Source organism: Crotalus tigris, unplaced genomic scaffold (genome assembly GCF_016545835.1).
Source record: "Crotalus tigris isolate CLP2741 ecotype Arizona unplaced genomic scaffold, ASM1654583v1 scf7180000020183.615534, whole genome shotgun sequence".
Classification (NCBI taxonomy): Eukaryota; Metazoa; Chordata; class Lepidosauria; order Squamata; family Viperidae; genus Crotalus; species Crotalus tigris.
In genome coordinates this window covers 172,218-191,113 of record NW_024097896.1, presented here as the reverse complement: position 1 = coordinate 191,113, position 18,896 = coordinate 172,218, and the positions used below count along the sequence as shown (strand labels likewise).

Genomic DNA, 18,896 nt, shown 5'->3' with positions numbered 1-18,896 from the left:
GGATACATTGGATATTTTGTGATTCTAGTGTTGTGAACAAGAGAAACCTTTTTTAATCCATGCATAACTTTATAAGTATTAATTATCTCCCTTTTTCACATTTTTGTTGCTTTTCTCTCCTATATTAATAAATACGATTTGGGAAAGAGTCCATCTTTAAACAATGATTTATGAAATCATTTATGAAAAAGATGGTTCACATCTTGCACATTAATAGAGTTCTTTATTGGCCAAGTGTGGTTGGACACACAAGGAATTTGTCTCTGATGCATAAGCTCTCAGTGTACATACAAATAACAGTGATAAATCATGGTCATAATCAACATAAAAATACATTCATCATAAATCATAAGATGCAACACTTAGTGATAGTCATAGGATACTAGATAAGCAAACAACATAAATCATACTAGGATACTAAATAAAACAATATAAATCGTAAGATACAAGTAACAAAGTTATAGTCATAAGATAAGGAGATAGGTAATAGGAAAGATGAGAATAATACTAAGTAGTTTAACAGTGTTGTAGGAATTAGTTGTTTAGCTGAGTGATGGCATGGAGGAAAAAACTGTCCTTGTGTCTAGTTGTTCTGGCATGCAATACCGTCGTCTTGAGGGAAGAAGTTGAAGCAGTTTATCTCCAGGATGTGAGAGGTCTGTAGATATTTTCATGGCCCTCTTTCTTACTTATGCAGCATACAGGTCCTCAATGGAAGGCAGGCTGGTAGCAATTGTTTTTCCTGCAATTCTAACTATTCGTTGAAGTCTGTGTCTGTCTTGTTTGGTTGATGTGTCAAACCAGACAGTTATAGAGGTGTAGATGACAGACTCAGTAATTCCTTTGTAGAACTGTATCGGCAGCTCCTTGGGCAGTCTGAGCTTTTTGAGTTGTGCTTTTTTGATGTTAGTTGACCACTTTAAATCTTGAGATATTATAGGACCTAGGGATTCTATTCTATTACAGCAGCAGCTCCCAACTTTTTCTATAGCCCCACCCCTAAAACGCTTGTGATATATTCTTGCACCCCCCTTACAAATGTTCAAAATAATGGCAATGACTTATGCATATACACCAGTGGTTCTCAACCTTTTTAATGCCGCGACCCCCAACCGGTCGTAAGTCGAGGACTACTCAACTGGCCGTAAGTCGAGGACTACTCAACTGGTGCAGCACCGTTTGCAGAATGGGACTTTTGGTGGGCTCAGCAGGGCAGAGACAGCCTGGACAATTCCTATTGGCTTTTGAAAGCCAATAGAATTAGACTCTATTCAAGAGAGTCTATTCTATTGGCTTTCAAAAGCAGATAGAATAAAGGGGAGTAGCACAGCTAAGGAAAAGGGGAAAAAATGGCGGACTGCGTTGTTCGGCGACCCCCGTGAAATGGTCATTCGACCCCAAATGGGGTCCCAACCCACAGGTTGAGAACCACTGATATACATTATAATTTTGAAAACCCAAGTTTTCGCATCTCCTGGAATATCGTCTCGCACCCTTGTTGGGAACCCCTGTATTCTAGTGATTCACAAAGTGTGCATGTGTCATATATTCATAGAGGCTATGCTCAACTCTACTGTGTGGTGGACTTTAGCCATTCTTAGTATGTTTCTCCTGTCACACTTCTATATATTGGGTAACATGGATTCCCAAAGTGAATTAAGAAGTACCAGGTCTTAATCAGATGGTGTCTTAGAGTCCTTTGTCATATTCTCTACATGTGTGAATGGTAGGAAAACATTTCTGATGTGTTTGGATGGGTTGTGGAGCATCATAACTCCCTCATTTCTAGGGGATATGTTTAAGGTAAGAAAATATCTCTGAAATGATGACCCAATGAGGCACAGATTGTCTAGTAGCATATACAAATCTGGAACAGGCAATATTAATGCTACTGTAGTTCTGTGTAGATTTTGAAATGCAAGTGATTTTCTTGATATTCTCATATCACAACCCCTTTTAAACTTACACAGTACAAATTTGCTTTTTTATTTTCCTCAGTGTTTTGTGAATATGGAACTAGGATATGTTTCAGGTAAAACACAAACAGCTAAATAAAAAGTGGCATATAGAATTCAGTGTAACCAAACCCAATAGGGGCATTCTATGGATGCCACCTCCAAGAGTCTTAATGGATTTGGTATAAAACTGAACTTGCCAAATTAAACTGTCATCCTGTTGATATTTTCCTGCAATAATTTTCACTGTACTCAATGGAACTTTTGAAGAGGGTGTTTATACATTCTTGGATCCTACTATTGCTGACCCTTCTCCTCTGGCATTATACATAAATTCAACAAATGAAACTTGTCGGCAACTAAATCATCTTTGTCTTGTTTTCAGTGAACTTTCAGGATTGCATCTTACTTTTCCGGACTCAATATACAATGCCATAATTGTCCTTGAGGAAGCTATGTTGTTATTCTGAAATATATCCATCGTGCAAATCATTCAAGAAAATATTATAGTCTGGCAGATTGGATTTTCCAGTAGCCACTCTAGCAACTTTTAATGCAGGAACCAAAGGTTATGAGAAGCTTGTTATCTTAGTAATAGATATAAAATATTGTTAAGCTGCCTTGTAGAGCAGATCTTCCAAAGTGGTCTACGTTAAAAGTGAAAATACAAAATAGAATAATATAATGATAAATACCCCTTTATGGATTACTGCCTTGTTGTGGCGAAGGGGCTTGTGTAACTCAATGAAGCTATAAGCTATGCCGTGCAGGGCCACCCAAGACGGACAGGTTATAGCAGAGAGTTCTGACAAAATGTGATCCACTGGAGAAGGAAATGGCAAACCACTCCAGTATCTTTGCCATGAAAACCCCATGGACAGTACTAAAAGGAAAAAAGATATGACGCTGGAAGATGAGCCCCTCAGGTCGGAAGGTGTCCAATATGCTACTGGGGAAGAGCAGAGGGCTAGTACTAGTAGCGCCAGAAAGAATGAAGCGACTGGGCCAAAGCCGAAAGGACGCTCAGCTGTGGATATATCTGGTGGTGAAAGGAAAGTCCGATGCTGTAAAGATTTTTTCTCCATAGGAACCTGGAATGTAAGATCCATGAATCAAGGCAAGCTAGACGTAGTCAAAAAAGAGATGACAAGACTGAACATCGACATCTTAGGAATCAGCGAACTAAAATGGACAGGAATGGGTGAATTTAACTCAGATGACCATCAGGTATACTACTGTGGGCAAGAATCCCTCAGAAGAAATGGAGTAGCCTTCATAGTCAATAAAAGAATAGGAAAAGCAATACTGGGATACAATCCCCAAAATGACAGAATGATCTCAATTCGAATCCAAGGCAAACCATTCAATATCACAGTAGTCCAAATCTATGCCCCAACCACTGGTGCTGAAGAGGATGAAATTGACCGGTTCTATGAAGCCCTACAGCACCTTATAGAATTAACACCAAAAAATGATGTCCTTATCATCATGGGGGATTGGAATGCTAAGGTAGGAAGCCAAAAGATAACCGGAATAACAGGCAAGTTTGGCCTTGGAGAACAAAATGAAGCAGGGCACAGGCTAATAGAATTTTGTCAAGAGAATACGATGGTCATAACAAACACTCTTTTCCAACAACCCAAGAGACGGCTCTACACATGGACATCACCAGACGGTCAACATAGAAATCAGATTGACTATGTGCTCTGCAGCCAAAGATGGAGAAGCTCTATACAGTCAGTAAAAACAAGACCAGGAGCTGACTGTGGCTCAGATCATGAGCTTCTCGTTGCAAAATTTAGGCTTAAATTGAAAAAAGTAGGGAAAAGCACTAGGCCACTCAGGTATGAACTAAATCATATTCCTGATGAATATACAGTAGAGGTGACAAATAGATTTAAGGAACTGGATCTGATAGACAGAGTGCCTGAAGAACTATGGATGGAAGTTCGCAACATTGTACAAGAGGTAGCAACTAAAACCATCCCAAAGAAAAAGAAATGCAAGAAAGCAAAATGGCTGTCTGAGGAAGCTTTGCAAATAGCTGAGGAAAGAAGGGAAGCGAAAGGCAAAGGAGAAAGAGAAAGATACACCCAATTGAATGCAGAATTCCAGAGAGTAGCTAGAAGAGATAAGAATGCCTTCTTAAATGAACAGTGCAAAGAAATAGAAGAAAACAACAGAATAGGGAGGACCAGAGATCTCTTCAAGAAAATTGGAGATATGAAGGGAACGTTTCATGCAAAGATGGGCATGATAAAGGACCAAAATGGCAGAGACCTAACAGAGGCAGAAGAGATTAAGAAGAGATGGCAAAACTACACAGAAGAACTATACAAGAATGAGCTTAACATCCCAGATAACCACAATGAGATGATCATTGACCTCGAACCAGACATCCTAGAATGTGAAGTGAAATGGGCCTTAGAAAATCTGAGCAACAACAAAGCTAGTGGAGGTGACAGTATTCCAGCTGAGCTATTCAAAATCTTAAAAGACGATGCAGTAAAAGTGCTACACTCAATTTGCCAGCAAATTTGGAAAACTCAACAGTGGCCACAGGATTGGAAAAGGTCAGTTTACATTCCAATTCCAAAGAAAGGCAATGCCAAAGAATGTTCAAACTATCGCACCATTGCACTCATTTCACATGCTAGTAAAGTTATGCTTAAAATCCTACAAGCTAGACTCCAGCAGTATGTGGATCGAGAACTACCAGAAGTACAGGCAGGATTTCGAAGAGGCAGAGGAACTAGAGATCAAATTGCCAACATACGCTGGATCATGGAGAAAGCTAGGGAGTTCCAGAAAAACATCTACTTCTGCTTCATTGACTATGCAAAAGCCTTTGATTGTGTGGATCACAACAAATTGTGGCAAGTTCTTAAAGAGATGGGAGTACCAGACCATCTCATTTGTCTCTTGAGAAACCTATATGCGGGTCAAGAAGCAACAGTGAGAACCGAACACGGAACCACTGATTGGTTCAAAATTGGAAAAGGAGTCCGGCAAGGCTGTATACTGTCGCCCTGCCTATTTAACTTATATGCAGAGCACATCATGAGAAAGGCAGGGCTAGATGAATCAAAAGTTGGAATTAAGATTGCCGGGAGAAATATCAACAACCTAAGATATGCAGATGATACCACTCTAATGGCAGAAAGTGAAGAGGAACTAAAGAGCCTCTTGATGCGGGTGAAGAAGGAGAGTGCAAAAGTTGGCTTGAAACTCAACATTAAGAAAACCAAAATCATGGCATCCGGCCCTCTCAATTCCTGGCAAATAGATGGGGAAGAAATGGAGGTAGTGACAGATTTTATTTTTCTGGGCTCCAAGATCACCTCAGATGGGGACTGCAGCCAAGAAATTAAAAGACGCTTGCTCCTGGGGAGGAAAGCTATGGCAAATCTAGACAGCATTCTAAAAAGCAGAGACATCACCCTGCCAACAAAAGTGCGTATAGTCCAGGCCATGGTTTTCCCAGTTGCAATGTATGGCTGTGAAAGTTGGACCATAAGAAAGGCTGAGCGCAAAAGAATTGAGGCCTTTGAACTATGGTGCTGGAGAAGACTCCTGCGAGTCCCTTGGACTGCAAGGCGTTCAAACCGGTCAGTCCTAGAAGAGATCAACCCCGACTGCTCTTTAGAAGGCCAGATCCTGAAGTTGAAACTCAAGTACTTGGCCACCTAATGAGAAGGAAGGATTCACTGGAGAAGAGCCTAATGCTGGGAAAGATTGAGGGCAATAGAAGAAGGGGACGACAGAGAATGAGATGGCTGGATGGAGTCACTGAAGCAGTAGGTGTGAATTTAAATGGACTCCAGAAGATGGTAGAGGACAGGAAGACCTGGAGGAATGTTGTCCATGGGGTCGCGATGGGTCGGACACGACTTCACAATTAACAACAACAATGATAAATATACAAATATTGATGATAATGTTATAATTAATGATTAAAATGAGACTGCATTACACCTACATAATATTTGTTTTTTATACTATTTATTTCTTAATATAGATATCTCTATTTTTTACATCTGTTGTTTTTATATTTGTGATTTTTATCTAATTGTTTGCATACCACCCACAGTTGCTTTTGGGGAAATGTATGGTGGAATCTATAGCTAGAGTGGGGGGAAGTGTGAAGAGGGGCAAGCCTAGAATCCTTGCACAGCTGGAAGTGATGCAGATCTCACCTCCCCCAGAACTCTTGAAGCCCTATCTGACCATTCCCAGGAAAATGCAGATGTTCTGGCAAAATTCTTATAAATAGGCATGCAAGAATTAAAGAAACATTGATCAGCTCACAGTGTCATTCTGGTTCCTTGCACCTGACAGATGGTCGTCTATACAAATTCAATAAATAGATTAGATAAAATATAATATAAAATAAAATACAATCCTAAATCATTAGCTGGCTCTAGTAAAGAGTTGAATCTTTAGGATTGAAGTGAAAGCTTATATTGATGAAATATGATAGATATCCATTGGTTTACAACTAAATGGCCAGTGAAAAACAGGCTACTAATTGTTCATAGTAGTGGATGCACATGTAAAACCTTTGAATACTGATCTCAGAGTCAGCAGGTTGGTACAGCTGAAGAGGAGATTCAGAGTCACTTTGACAACCAATATAATTAGTATAGTTTGACAACCAATATAATTAGTATAGTGCAATCTGACTTGCTATTAATTGGCAACATGTCATTAAGATTCCAAATTATGTTGAAAACATAGACCAGTGTATAGGATGGAATTCAGCCTAGGTATGGTTAAATCATGAATAATTAAAGCAATGTTCTCCCTTTTTTGGCTGAAAGTTCTCCCTTTTTTGGCTGATGAGAGCTAATAATATATTGTCCTTAGCAGTCCATAATAATATTAAATTTCATAACATTGTACTGCTCCTGTGTCATATCAACCTAAGTCAGTCTGGAAGAATATATATTTAATAAACTATGATAATGATTATTATTAAATTACCATGCTGGTTCTAAAAGCTTTAAATAACTCAAGGGAAACTAATAGAAGATAAGTTACAAAAATGATGGCCAGTAGTTTGTTGAATACCAGTTGTTCACACTATTATGCTCCTGTAATATTGGTGGGATTGTTGTCTTTGGATTTGAAACCAAATCTAAATAATCAGCATTGTTGCCATATAGCTCGAGAGGAAACACATTCTTCAATACTTTAAAAGAATATGGAAATAAATATTGTGGAATCTCATATTATTTGCTAAGTCATTAAAATAATAGGCATCTTGCTACTCCTTGGAATATTTATCACTTATAAGGTCCACCAAGCCCTGATAGTTTTTAGAAGGATCAAAGGGATGTATGCTGTGTGTCAAGCTTCCAAGCAGTTTGTCCAAATCTTCAAGCTGTACAGTCTGAAGAATACCTTTATTAGTATGTCCAGATAGAGATGTATTGATCACAATTGCCAAGAAATTGACAGTGTTGTTTGGAGAAAAGTTGGTATTCCACAATACATGTGCTGGTGATGTTCATAGCTCTCTCAGCACACTTCAGCGCTCAAGTTTCTTAGCCCTTGAACTTCAGCTGTTGATAGTGTTGGAGATAAACAATTTTAGAGATCTGTCTGTCTATCCGTCCATCTGTTTTTTGGAATATCATTTTCTTTTGGTCTTGGATCTTGGAAGAAAATACTGTATTGATTATGGGGAGAAAAGTTTAAAGCTCAAAACCAGCGCCTCATCAAGGATTTCTGGAGAATCTCACAGGATTCATTTACAGCAATTTTAGTTAACAACAACAACAAAAAAGCTTTCCTAATAATTACCTCTTTCACTAGTTTGCACTGAACCAGTCTTCCCTCTCTTAGTTAGTTATTAGTTTTACTTTACCTTTTACTGTATATCTCTTTGGTTTTTACTCTATTTACATATGGTAAAAAATCATTTATAATGCATTTTTCACGCATCAATTCCAACTTTTTACGTAACAACTGAAAATATTGATTTTGTTCTGGGATCTAGTCATAGTTACTGGAGCGCTAAATTGCTATTAATGGTGTTTATTTATTCTAACAGTTGCTGAAATAGTAAAAGAATTGGAAAACATTGAAAAGACTCAAGCACAACTTGATGCCAGTAAACCCAAAGAAGATGTAAGTTAATAAGCTTTAATTTTAGTCCTGGTGAAGATAAATTTAAATATGCTATTCTATCTATTAGAAAATCATAGTGGACTTTTTTTGAATAATGGGGCTAAATTAGTAGATACATATGTGTAGATAGATATCTGTGGATAATTTTGCTACCAAATCTGGCCAAGCATTTCAGCATGTGATAATCATAGTTTTGAATAGAAGTACCGTAAATGCCGGCGTATAAGACGACTTCCGCGAGCGCTGAAATCGGTGCCAAAGACGGGGGTCGTCTTATACGCCGAGTCGTCTTATACGCCGGAAATACTGGTAGTTTCTGGCGTATAAGACGACGTTCTAGGAATGCGGCCCGGCTATAAAGACGGGGGTCGTCTTATACGCCGGGTCGCCTAATACGGCGGCATGTACGGTATGTCCTGTTGAACTCAAGCTTGAGTGAAGATTGCATTTGGAGTCTCTTTTATTCTGCTCAAGATGCACGCCTTCTGCACAAAAACCATGCCACATTGTAGTGCCTGTACTGTAATCAGTAGATAGATACTTGTTATACATGTGTCCCTTTTGCTTGATATATCTGTGCCTGTGTTATTTTCTGTTCATATGCCTGCTAAGTAATCTCCCCACTAAGAGTTGACTTTTGAAATGTCACTGCAAAGGCCAAGTAAATGTGCATTCTATGCCCATCCTTAAAGTTTATATTGACGGGAAATAATGTCAGAAACCATCTAATATTGAACTGCATGCTAGAAAAACTGCTTCCATCTATTTAATTGCCACCATCAAATCAAAGCTTTGAGAGTGTTTTTGTTTTTCAGTTAAAGCATTTATGTTCTGCCCATTTGCCACAGAATTTTAGATTATGCAAAATAGTAAAGCCATTTATTAACATAGAAATATAAAATACATAATAGCAAGAAATAACAAGAACAACGATAATAACAAAAAGACTTGTATATGGCTGACCTTCCTAAAAAGGAAAGTTTTTACCAAGTATCAAACTGCTGATGATTCCATTGATGTGCTGATGGAGATTGCCAATTGCAGTTTGAAAAAAAATGTATAAATGAATGTTTGCTTAATCTGTGTATTTTGTACTTGTATTTTAGAATTCTAGCCTAATCTCTCTCCTGATATTTAGAAGGTTTACTAATTATAAATCACTAATGTCTAATTAAACAGCTAGTGATAGACATACCAATCTTTCATAGCAGAAATAGATAATTTAGTACCTGCTAAACTACCTTCCTAATCTGATTTTATAAAATATGGTGATGATATATCCAGCATAACACAGAGTGAAACATCACTGATTTGCATTTTGCTTGGGCCTTGCATCAGGATAGTAAAGCAACTGGAGATTAAGTTCAGTTTTTGTGAAACAGTATTTAAGAATTGTTCTATCTCTATTAGCCCCCATTTCTCAATGACTGATATTTTCTGAATAAATATGTCTTGCACTTTGTGAACCCCTTTGTGAACAAACTTAAATGCATGTACTCTAAGTGCCCCTATCCCAAATGATTTCACTACTGTTATCATTCAGGCACATGGATTCCTAGTAGGTCAATTCTCCCTTCCCCTTGTACAATCCCCTTTATACTTTTGAAACCTGCAGTGCCATATTAGAAATCTGAAAAGCCTGGCACATTGTTTCTGTGTCAGGAGCCATGACTTAGCCTTTTGGGCAATGTATCTTTTTGGGTGAGATAAGGTTATCGAAGAAGATGGGGAATGACTTTTCAGTTTGTTTTAATATAATCTGAGGAGCTTAAATATGGAAATGAGACTGTTATAGCTGTCATAGATCTTGTATTCCTATTTATCCTTTTTATAGATTTTTTTTTTGCCACTGCATGGAACCTTTTTGAGGCTGTGTGCCACTGTTAACTACGTAAGAAGGAAAGTGAAAAAGGGATGATCCTGTGGAATCCATTGACTAGATTTTGTTTGCATTCAGCAATCAGTTGTGGTGAAACCTGTAGTGGAATGGACAAAGTCATTTTCACTAGCATGGATTGTTTTTTTTCCCCTTTTGAATATTACTCTGAAGATTCTCTAAAACGGGTCCCCAACCTCAGGTCTGTGGACTGGCACTGGGTTACGACATGCCAGAAACTGGGCAGCGTAAACAAAGCCCCTTCCACGGGATGCAGGCAGCAAACAAAACCATGTCCCCTCCATTCCGCAGAAAAACCTCTCTCCACGGAACCGGTCCCTAGTGCCCAAAAAGGTTGGGGGCCTCTGCTCTAAAAGTTTTTTCTTGCAGACAAAAATATAAATTTCAGCATATGGATTTGCTGTTCTGAAGGCATCTCAATTCACTTTGAGATTACGTAGCAGCAGCATCTTTGGGGTTTTGCTCATAATAATAGGATGTGTGTCACCAACGTTCCATGATTTTTGAATGCATTTGGGTCAATATAAAAGGGGGGGGAATGACATTGCCATAGGTGTATACTACAGACCACCCAACCAAACAGAGGAAATAGATGAACTTTTTGCTAGTCAGCTAACTAAGGTATGTAGGAACACATCACAATAGTAATGGGGGACTTTAACTACCCTGACATCAACTGGGAGACAAACTCCGCACCAAGTGGAAGATCAAACAGGTTCCTGGCAAACCTAGCAGACAACTTTGTCTCCCAAAAAGTAGAGAAGGGAACTAGGGGATTAGGCATTTTGGATCTAATTCTCACTAACAGAGATGAAATGATAGAAGGTGTTGAAGCCATAGGAACCCTGGAGGAAGTGATCATGCAATATTAGAATTCAACATTATAGAAGCACAAGCAATAGAAAACAGTCAAACTAGAGTCTTGGACTTCAAGAGAGCTAATTTCAATAAACTTAGAGAGGGCTTGGGAAGGATTCCACGGATGAGAATCCTCAAGGGGAAAACAACTCAAGAACCTTGGGAAATTTTGAAAAATTAGATAATAAAAGCACAGTCTAGCACAATACCAACAAAGAGGAAAAACAACAGCTCTCAAAAGAAACCAGCATGGCTGCATAAAGAACTCTCTGACCAATTGAATGATAAAAAGGACAAGTATAGAAAGTGGAAAGAGGGGAACATAACTAAGTCAGAATATCAGCAAATAGCCCGAGCCTGCAAAGATGAAGTGAAGAAAGCCAAGGCTCAAAATGAACTAAGGCTTGCGACCAAAGTCAAAAATAACAAAAAAAGCTTCTTTCAACATGTAACAAACAAGAAAAAAGTGAAGGAAACGATTGGTCCATTAGTGGGTGGAAGTGGCAAGAAGGTGACAAGCAACAGGGAGAAAGCAGAACTATTTAACTCATTTTTTGCATCTGTCTGTACACAAAGGGAAAAAACAGACCAACCTATCAAAAATAGTGCCATAAAAAACAAAACAGAAACACAAGTTAAGAGAGGCAAGAAAATGGTTAGGGAGCACCTGTCCAGCCTAGATGAGTTCAAATTGCCAGGACCAGATGGATTACACCCCAGAGTTCTCAAGGAACTGGCAGATGTGATATCGGAACCACTGAACTATATTTTTCAAAGATCCTGGAACACAGGGGAACTACCAGAGGGCTGGAAAAGAGCTGATGTAGTTCCCATCCTCAAAAAAGGAAAAAAAATGGATCCAGGAAATTACAGACCTATCAGCCTGACCTCAATACCTGGGAAGATCCTGGAAAAGATACTCAAACACCGAATCAACGAACACCTAGAGGCAAACAAAGTCATTACTAAAAGCCAACATGGGTTTGTCAAAAATAGATCATGCCAGACAAATCTTATTGCATTCTTTGACCAAGTGACAAAATTAGTGGATCAGAGGAATGCTGTGGACATAATTTACTTGGACTTCAGTAAGGCATTTGATAAAGTAGATCACAACCTACTACTTGATAAGATAGAAAAATGTGGGTAGACAGAATCACCACCAGATGGATCCATAGCTGGCTGACCGGCCGTACTCAGCGAGTGGTCCTCAATGGAACTGCATCTATATGGAGGGAAGTGTGTAGTGGGGTGCCCCAGGGCTCTGTTCTGGGCCCAGTGCTCTTCAACATCTTCATCAACGATTTGGATGAAGGGATAGATGGGGAACTCATCACATTTGCAGACGACACCAAGCTGGCAGGAATAGCCAACACTCCAGAAGACAGGCTTCAGATACAGAAGGATCTGGACAGACTTGAACACTGGGCACTAACTAACAAAATGAAATTCAATGGTGAAAAAAGCAAGGTTCTACATTTAGGCAAGGAAAACCAAATGCACAAGTACAGCATAGGTGGCACCATGCTCAATAGTAGTAACTGTGAGAGGGACCTCGGAGTCCTAGTAGACAATTACCTAAATATGAGCCAGCAGTGTGCTGCAGCTGCCAAAAAGGCCAACACAGTGCTAGGCTGCATTAACGGGGGGATAGAATCAAGATCACGTGAAGTATTAATACCACTCTACAATGCCTTGGTAAGGCCACACTTGGAATACTGCATCCAGTTTTGGTCACCACAATGTAAAAAAGATGTTGAGACTCTAGAAAGAGTACAGAGAAGAGCAACAATGATGATTAGGGGACTGGAGGCTAAAACATATAAGGAACAGTTGCTAGAATTGTGTATGTCTAGTTTAACGAAGAGAAGAACAAGGGGGGACATGATAGCAGTATTCCAATATCTCAGGGGCTGCCGTAAAGAAGAGGGAATCAAGCTATTTTCCAAAGCACCTGAAGGCAGGCCAAGAAGCAACGGGTGGAAACTAATCAAGGAGAGAAGCAACCTAGAACTAAGGAGAAACTTCCTGACAGTGAGAACAATTAATCAGTGCAACAGCCTGCCTCCAGAAGCAGTAAATGCTCCAACACTGGAAGTTTTTAAGAAGAGACTGGATGGCCATTTATCCGAAATGGTGTAGGGTTTCCTGCTTGAGCAGGGGGTTGGACTAGATGACCTCCAAGGTCCCGTCTAACTTTACTACTATTACTATTACTATTTTTAAAAAAAGACCTATCCTTTTTTTTTAATTGAAAAGTTTTATACAAGTTTTTAACAATATCCCCCCCTAGAATAACCCCCTCCCTCCCTCCCCCCTCACTTCCCAGAGTGGTTACAGGGTTACAAATAAACAAGCAAATTCTAAATAAACTTAATCAACTATATAAATAATAAAATCAATAATGTACTTTAACTCGAATACAAAAAAAAGAAAAATAACAATATAAGCATTTCCAAATTAAAAACTAAAAATTATTCATAATCTACTTAATACTTTTTAAACCCATATGAACTCTACATGTAATTTATTCACCTTCTCCTCACTGAGGTGTATATTTTTTTTAAACAACCATTCATCCATAATAAACACAAAAATTTCCCTCCAATATAACCTAACCAATAAACTTACACTCGATAAGCTTGGCTCTTTGCTTTTTATCCCTAAGAAAATCTATTAATACCCTCCTACTTAAGAAGTTTCAGCAGACCATTCTTCTCAATCACTAAAATTCTCACCAACAGAGATCATTAGAATTTAAATTCTTTTACACATTTACCCATAATATCTCATAATTATTTCACTTTAAATTAAAAATTTATAATATATATATCTCAGATATTTAAACTTTTCCACTAAATCAACACCTTCTATTAATCTTTTTTCTTTACATCTACATACTACAGAAATCATTCACTATTCCTTTAAAACATACTAAACACAAATCATTCACTATTCCTTTAAAACATCTTCTATCTCAAAAAACTACTACAAAAGTTCATCATTTCCTTTTCTTTATTCCAACATCCGCCTTCTGCTGTTCTTTTATTTTATGTCTATAGGCTGCACGAGTCATTCTCGGTTCCTTTAAAAAATCTTCTGTCTCAAGAGACTGCTGCAGAGGTTCAGTCTATATGTCTCCTACATCCAATAACATAGCACTTTCAACCGGCTGCTCTTCCAACTTTTCTTCTATTATCTCAGGTCGTAAAGATATTGGAGAGCCCACCTTCAAAACAGAAATGTAAAAATCTTTCGCCTTTGAAATTGTATTAAGTCTGTAATATATCCCTGCATAGTTCACCACTATTCCAGCCGGTATCTCCCATCTGAACCGGACCTGTCGTTTTTTGAGCTCATCAACCAAAAAAGCAAAATCCTTTCTTTTCCTAAGAATTTTTGAAGGTATTTCTTTTAAAATTATAATATCTTGAGCTGCAATTTGAAATCTCTGCTTATAAAAAACCTGTAAAATTTCATTACGAAGTGATCTCCTAGAAAAATAAATAACCACATCTCGTGGCAAATTCCTCTGTCTCGCAACCCTTGAATTAACCCTAAAAACTTTTTCCGTCTCTCTCAGTATTTCTTCAGGCTCAGCCCCCAAAATGAAAGCTATATCTTTTACCACCACTTGTCTCAAATCCTCTTACATGTTTTCCTTCATTCCCCTTATTCTTAAAGCAAATTCCATGTTTCTATATTGTAGCATAGTAATTTCATCCTGTATTATTTCCACCTTATTTTCTACTTTGTCAATTCGATCTTCCAGTTTTTCAAAATTTTCCACAACATCATCAATACGATCATCCAGACGATCTATATGACCAACAAACTTTTGAAATGCAAAGACTATGTCCTCTCTCAGTTTCATGAATTTTTTTTTTCAAAAAATTCCTCCATCTCTTCTTTAATCTGTCGTGCCTTTTTTCCAAGGCAACCTGTAAATCTTTAAGTATACATGCTGATGACGATGGAGAAGGTGGTGGTAACTTAAACTTAGCTTGCTGAGCTGTCTGCATTACCGGAAAGATCGAGGCTTTAGAAGCAACAGAAGCTCCGAGACACTTTGAAGCCATTTTATTTTTAAGACCACTTGTTAAAAAGTCTGCTAAAATCTTATAAAATCAACAAATACTCAGAAAAAAAAAAGAAAAAAAGAGAGGGGAAAAAAGACAAAAGCCCCCTTAAAAGAAAAAAAAGAAGATTCTTGCAATTTATTTAAATACAAAGTCTGTTACATTGTTCCAAATAGAAGTTCCGGTCCTTTCACTCGAAGAATCAACATTTCAGTGCCATTTTTCACCACTCTTAATTGAAAGAGGGAGAAGATAAATTCTTTTCCAGAGTTAAAGTCCCGAAATAATCCCCATTTTAGTCTCTCCTGGTCAGCTCTGTCTGCTTTAAATTTTAATCACAAATTCATTTTAAGCGCAGATGTGGAAGCAGCGTCTAGTTTTGCCCTGAGAAAAATCAGGGCAAAGGCATCCTGGAATGTGGAGAACACCCCAGACTCCGTGGGAGCTCTCACCCCGACCACCCAAAAAAAAGCTTTGGGGTCTCAGGGAGCTCTACCACTATCTAAGGAAAGCTCACCTCCTCCCCTTCGCCTGGGGAGAGAGGTTCCAAGCCGCGAGACAGCTGTTGCTCGCTGTCTCAGCTGGCTTTGACACATCCCAGGGCCGATGGCTGAAAAAAGTCGCCATCGGCGCGGCCGTCACCACCGGAAGTCAAAAAAAAGACCTATCCTTAAATAAGCCTCTAAAAATGTAATGCTAAAACAATATTGATGGGCAGAAAAGTTTTCTTTTAGTTCAAGATAATATGACTTAAAATCCTTCATCTACATTTTATATCGTTTATCTGTTAATCATTAAAAATAATGTTTGTGCTATTGTTGCAGAGTATGATATTTACAAAGCACCAGACAGAGAATGAAATAGATGAAATTCATATAAATTATCGTAAGTAACAAAATTATTTCATTTGTGGTTGAAAAGAAACTCATATGCTGTTAAGAAATGTACATATTAAAAATGAACTTGTATTAAAATAAAAATTCACATGTCTCCCCTTCTATTGCATGAGGCAAAGAGGTTTATCTGTCTTTGATTGCCTAATATGTGAATGAGATGGGATTTTTATCTTGGAATTTCTTTCTTAACAGGTTTACAATCTCTAATTAGCTTGCAAATCTCTTTTGGAGTACAAGCTCATAGTTTGTTTGGATTTATCTCATGACTTTGGTATGCAGTGTAAGAGAAAGTAACTTCATAGAACTGGAATATAAATAGGAGAAAGGGGGTGGACATAAACTTTAATCATAGAATACAAAATCATTGACTTTGTATATGAAGAGAAATAGTGTCTTAAATAAGGTATTGTCAGTAGTTCTGATTTTAAATTTGTAAAATTAGTACTGTGGTATCTGCTTCTGTTTATAAAGTGGGATAGCCAGATTTGGAAAAAAAATACAGCTATTTGGATCTTGAAATTGTCCTGACAATCTGCACATGAATCAGTGGTGTGATATGTCTGCATATAAGCCATTTTACATGCAATAGAAATATTGCTCCTGAATCACAGGAAATAATGCTTTTAATCTATTGTGCATTTGTCAGACTTAATCTCAAAATCTTGTATTTCATTACTGGGCACCATACTTTAACAATGATTCATCAGGCAAACAATTGCATAGAAGGGCAACGAGTAGGGGTATGCAAAATGTTTCAATTTCAAAATATCTTGAACACCAAATGTCATAAAACATCCTTCTCTGAGTCAAAAGCTGTCCTTTGAAAACAAAACAGGCTGCCTTAAGCTTTGGAAGCATTTTGAGCTTGTGACAAATTTTTCAATGGGGGGGGGGTGCCCCTATTTTGAATTCAAAAGCTTCCCCAGATGCCTGGAACAACTCACTAGGAACAGCCTAAATTGCACTTAAGAGAGGATGCTTTATGAAATTTCAAGCTTGAAACAGTTCACAGCAAGCATTCTGTACACCCCTAGTAATCTGATAATTGAAGATTAAAATTAAGTTTCATAAAGAGAGACTGAAGGAAGTGGGTATGCTTAACACAGAGAAATTTGAGGAGAGAAAAGATAGCATTGAAAGCTTGTCGCGCAGAAATAGCTCAAGATCAATGCTCTTGTTATTTATTTTTATTTATTTAAAAGATTTCTATGGGTCTCCATCTTAAGCAACTCTGTGTGGCTCAGAATAATAAAACCAATGCCTATAAAACTGTAATAAAAACAGGCAGCAAAACAAAAGCTCTACACCTTAATCATCCCCTTAGCTTCCTTAGAAGTACGGATATAGTTACAAGAAGTTCATTCCACTTGAGTGAGCAAATATTGTGGATCCTATTATCAAGAGTCATGGCAGGCTCTTCTTTCTCTGAATATTTTAATTTAATCACATTGCTTTAATAGACATCTAAAATGAGGATGAGGAGGAGAAGCTTGTAAAAGTCAACTAAAATGATTGTATTTCAGCAAATGTAAATATATTGGCATTTGTTCCATTGGAGCAGGGGTGAGCAATTGGTAGCCCTTGGAGCACATACCCTTGTTTTCCATTTTTCAGTCCTTGGTAAGCACTCTCAAATATATCTCTAATTGCTGGTGCATTGTACTAAAAAAACTGGAAATTGGTGCATTAAGCATCCCCCAAGCTTGACTGTCTTTCATCATCAAATATCATTTCAGAGTTAAAAAAAAGAGGAAAAACTGCTTGACTTCATTGAGTTGTCAGACATATTTCAGAGGCTATAAATCAACAAAGCATGGCTTACAGCAGGAAAAAAATACCTTAGCCCTAATGTTGACATTGGAATTCAAATAATGTCCAACTTTTGAAATAGTTATTAAAGTAAGCCAGATGAATTGATTTTATTAATTTTGGTTTATCAGACTTTATAAATACATTACTACAAGTAGCATTTATATGGGAAGAAAGACCTCTTAGAAAGTACAAAAGCAAAGGTATAGCTAAGTCTAAATCTGCTAGTCCAAGTTTTGATAATAATAGGGTTTTCAAAATTCTTAATGCAGATTGATTACTATCTACATTTTTCTCTCAGATCCTAATAATTTTTGTCTTTAATTATATTTATTCTCTAATATTTTGAATTCGATAGGCTGATGGCTCAACGGTGCTGTCTTTCTCTGTTAAGTTTTTTCCCTTTCTTTAGGCTCTTTGTAGAACTGTAAACAGTATTAGTTCTGAAAATATAAAAGGCTTCTCTTTTGGCTTGTATTTTGCAGTAGGCATTTGAGGAATAAGGGAGAAAACATTTCCTTGAATTATGGTCTCATTTTGAATAGCTACTACATAGCTATAATTTGTGCATCTCAGAGTCAAACAAACTTTTTGTTGGAGAAAGATTGTTGTCAAAAGCTGTCTTGGTTTATCCTCTAAGAAAATCTATATACTGTCATTGTCATGGGCTTTAAGTGGATGAAACAGTGCATCATAGAGCAACAATTTTTGAACCAAGATGCTTCAAATGGCTAACTTACAGAATGTGTCCAAAATCAGGGCACAGGACTCCTGAAGGAATGAAATTTGGGGAAACTGTGGCTGCTTCAGTGCTACTGGCAGCTGCCATGCTGCTGCTGTGGTCACATGATCTTCATTTTCAACTTTCTGTGACAGTTTCTTAACCAGTCTCACAATCCCTCACTTCCCCACCCATCAGCAGCCACTTACCTACCTGCTGGAAAGGGAAGGAGGAAAGAAAAGAAGGGAGGAAGGAAGGAAGGAAAATTTCTGATGCTCCATTTCATGTCTATGAACTTTCATGTCTATGATTAAGATACTTTTTTAAGCCAAATGGCATTTACCTAAGGCATTTCCATATGTCTCTTGTATGAGGCTGTTCCCCATTCTCCCACTTCCTTGCAGGCTTTCCAATATGTGATAATAACACAATAAAAGAGATGTTTGATTTATGTGCTCCTTGTCAAGCATTACTAGGTTTTCTATTTTTGTTCTGGCAAAGTAAAGTTTTGATACACCAGCTACATTTTTTCTCTTCTTTTCCTCAACT

At 37.8% G+C, this 18,896-nt stretch overlaps 1 protein-coding gene across 4 annotated transcripts in view; it reads left to right on the top strand.

The window, feature by feature from the left end:
• The window catches only part of RAD18 (RAD18 E3 ubiquitin protein ligase), a 133,620-nt gene that overhangs the window by 45,506 nt on the left and 69,218 nt on the right, over nucleotides 1-18,896 (top strand). For all 4 annotated transcript variants that reach the window (XR_005559454.1, XM_039365760.1, XM_039365762.1 and 1 more), the window contains exons 8-9: nucleotides 8,011-8,087; nucleotides 15,746-15,806. Coding sequence is in view for 3 of the 4 variants with exons in the window: in XM_039365760.1 (XP_039221694.1) it covers nucleotides 8,011-8,087; nucleotides 15,746-15,806 (138 nt within the window). In the remaining variant the exon portion in view is untranslated. The remainder of the gene's footprint in view (nucleotides 1-8,010; nucleotides 8,088-15,745; nucleotides 15,807-18,896) is intronic.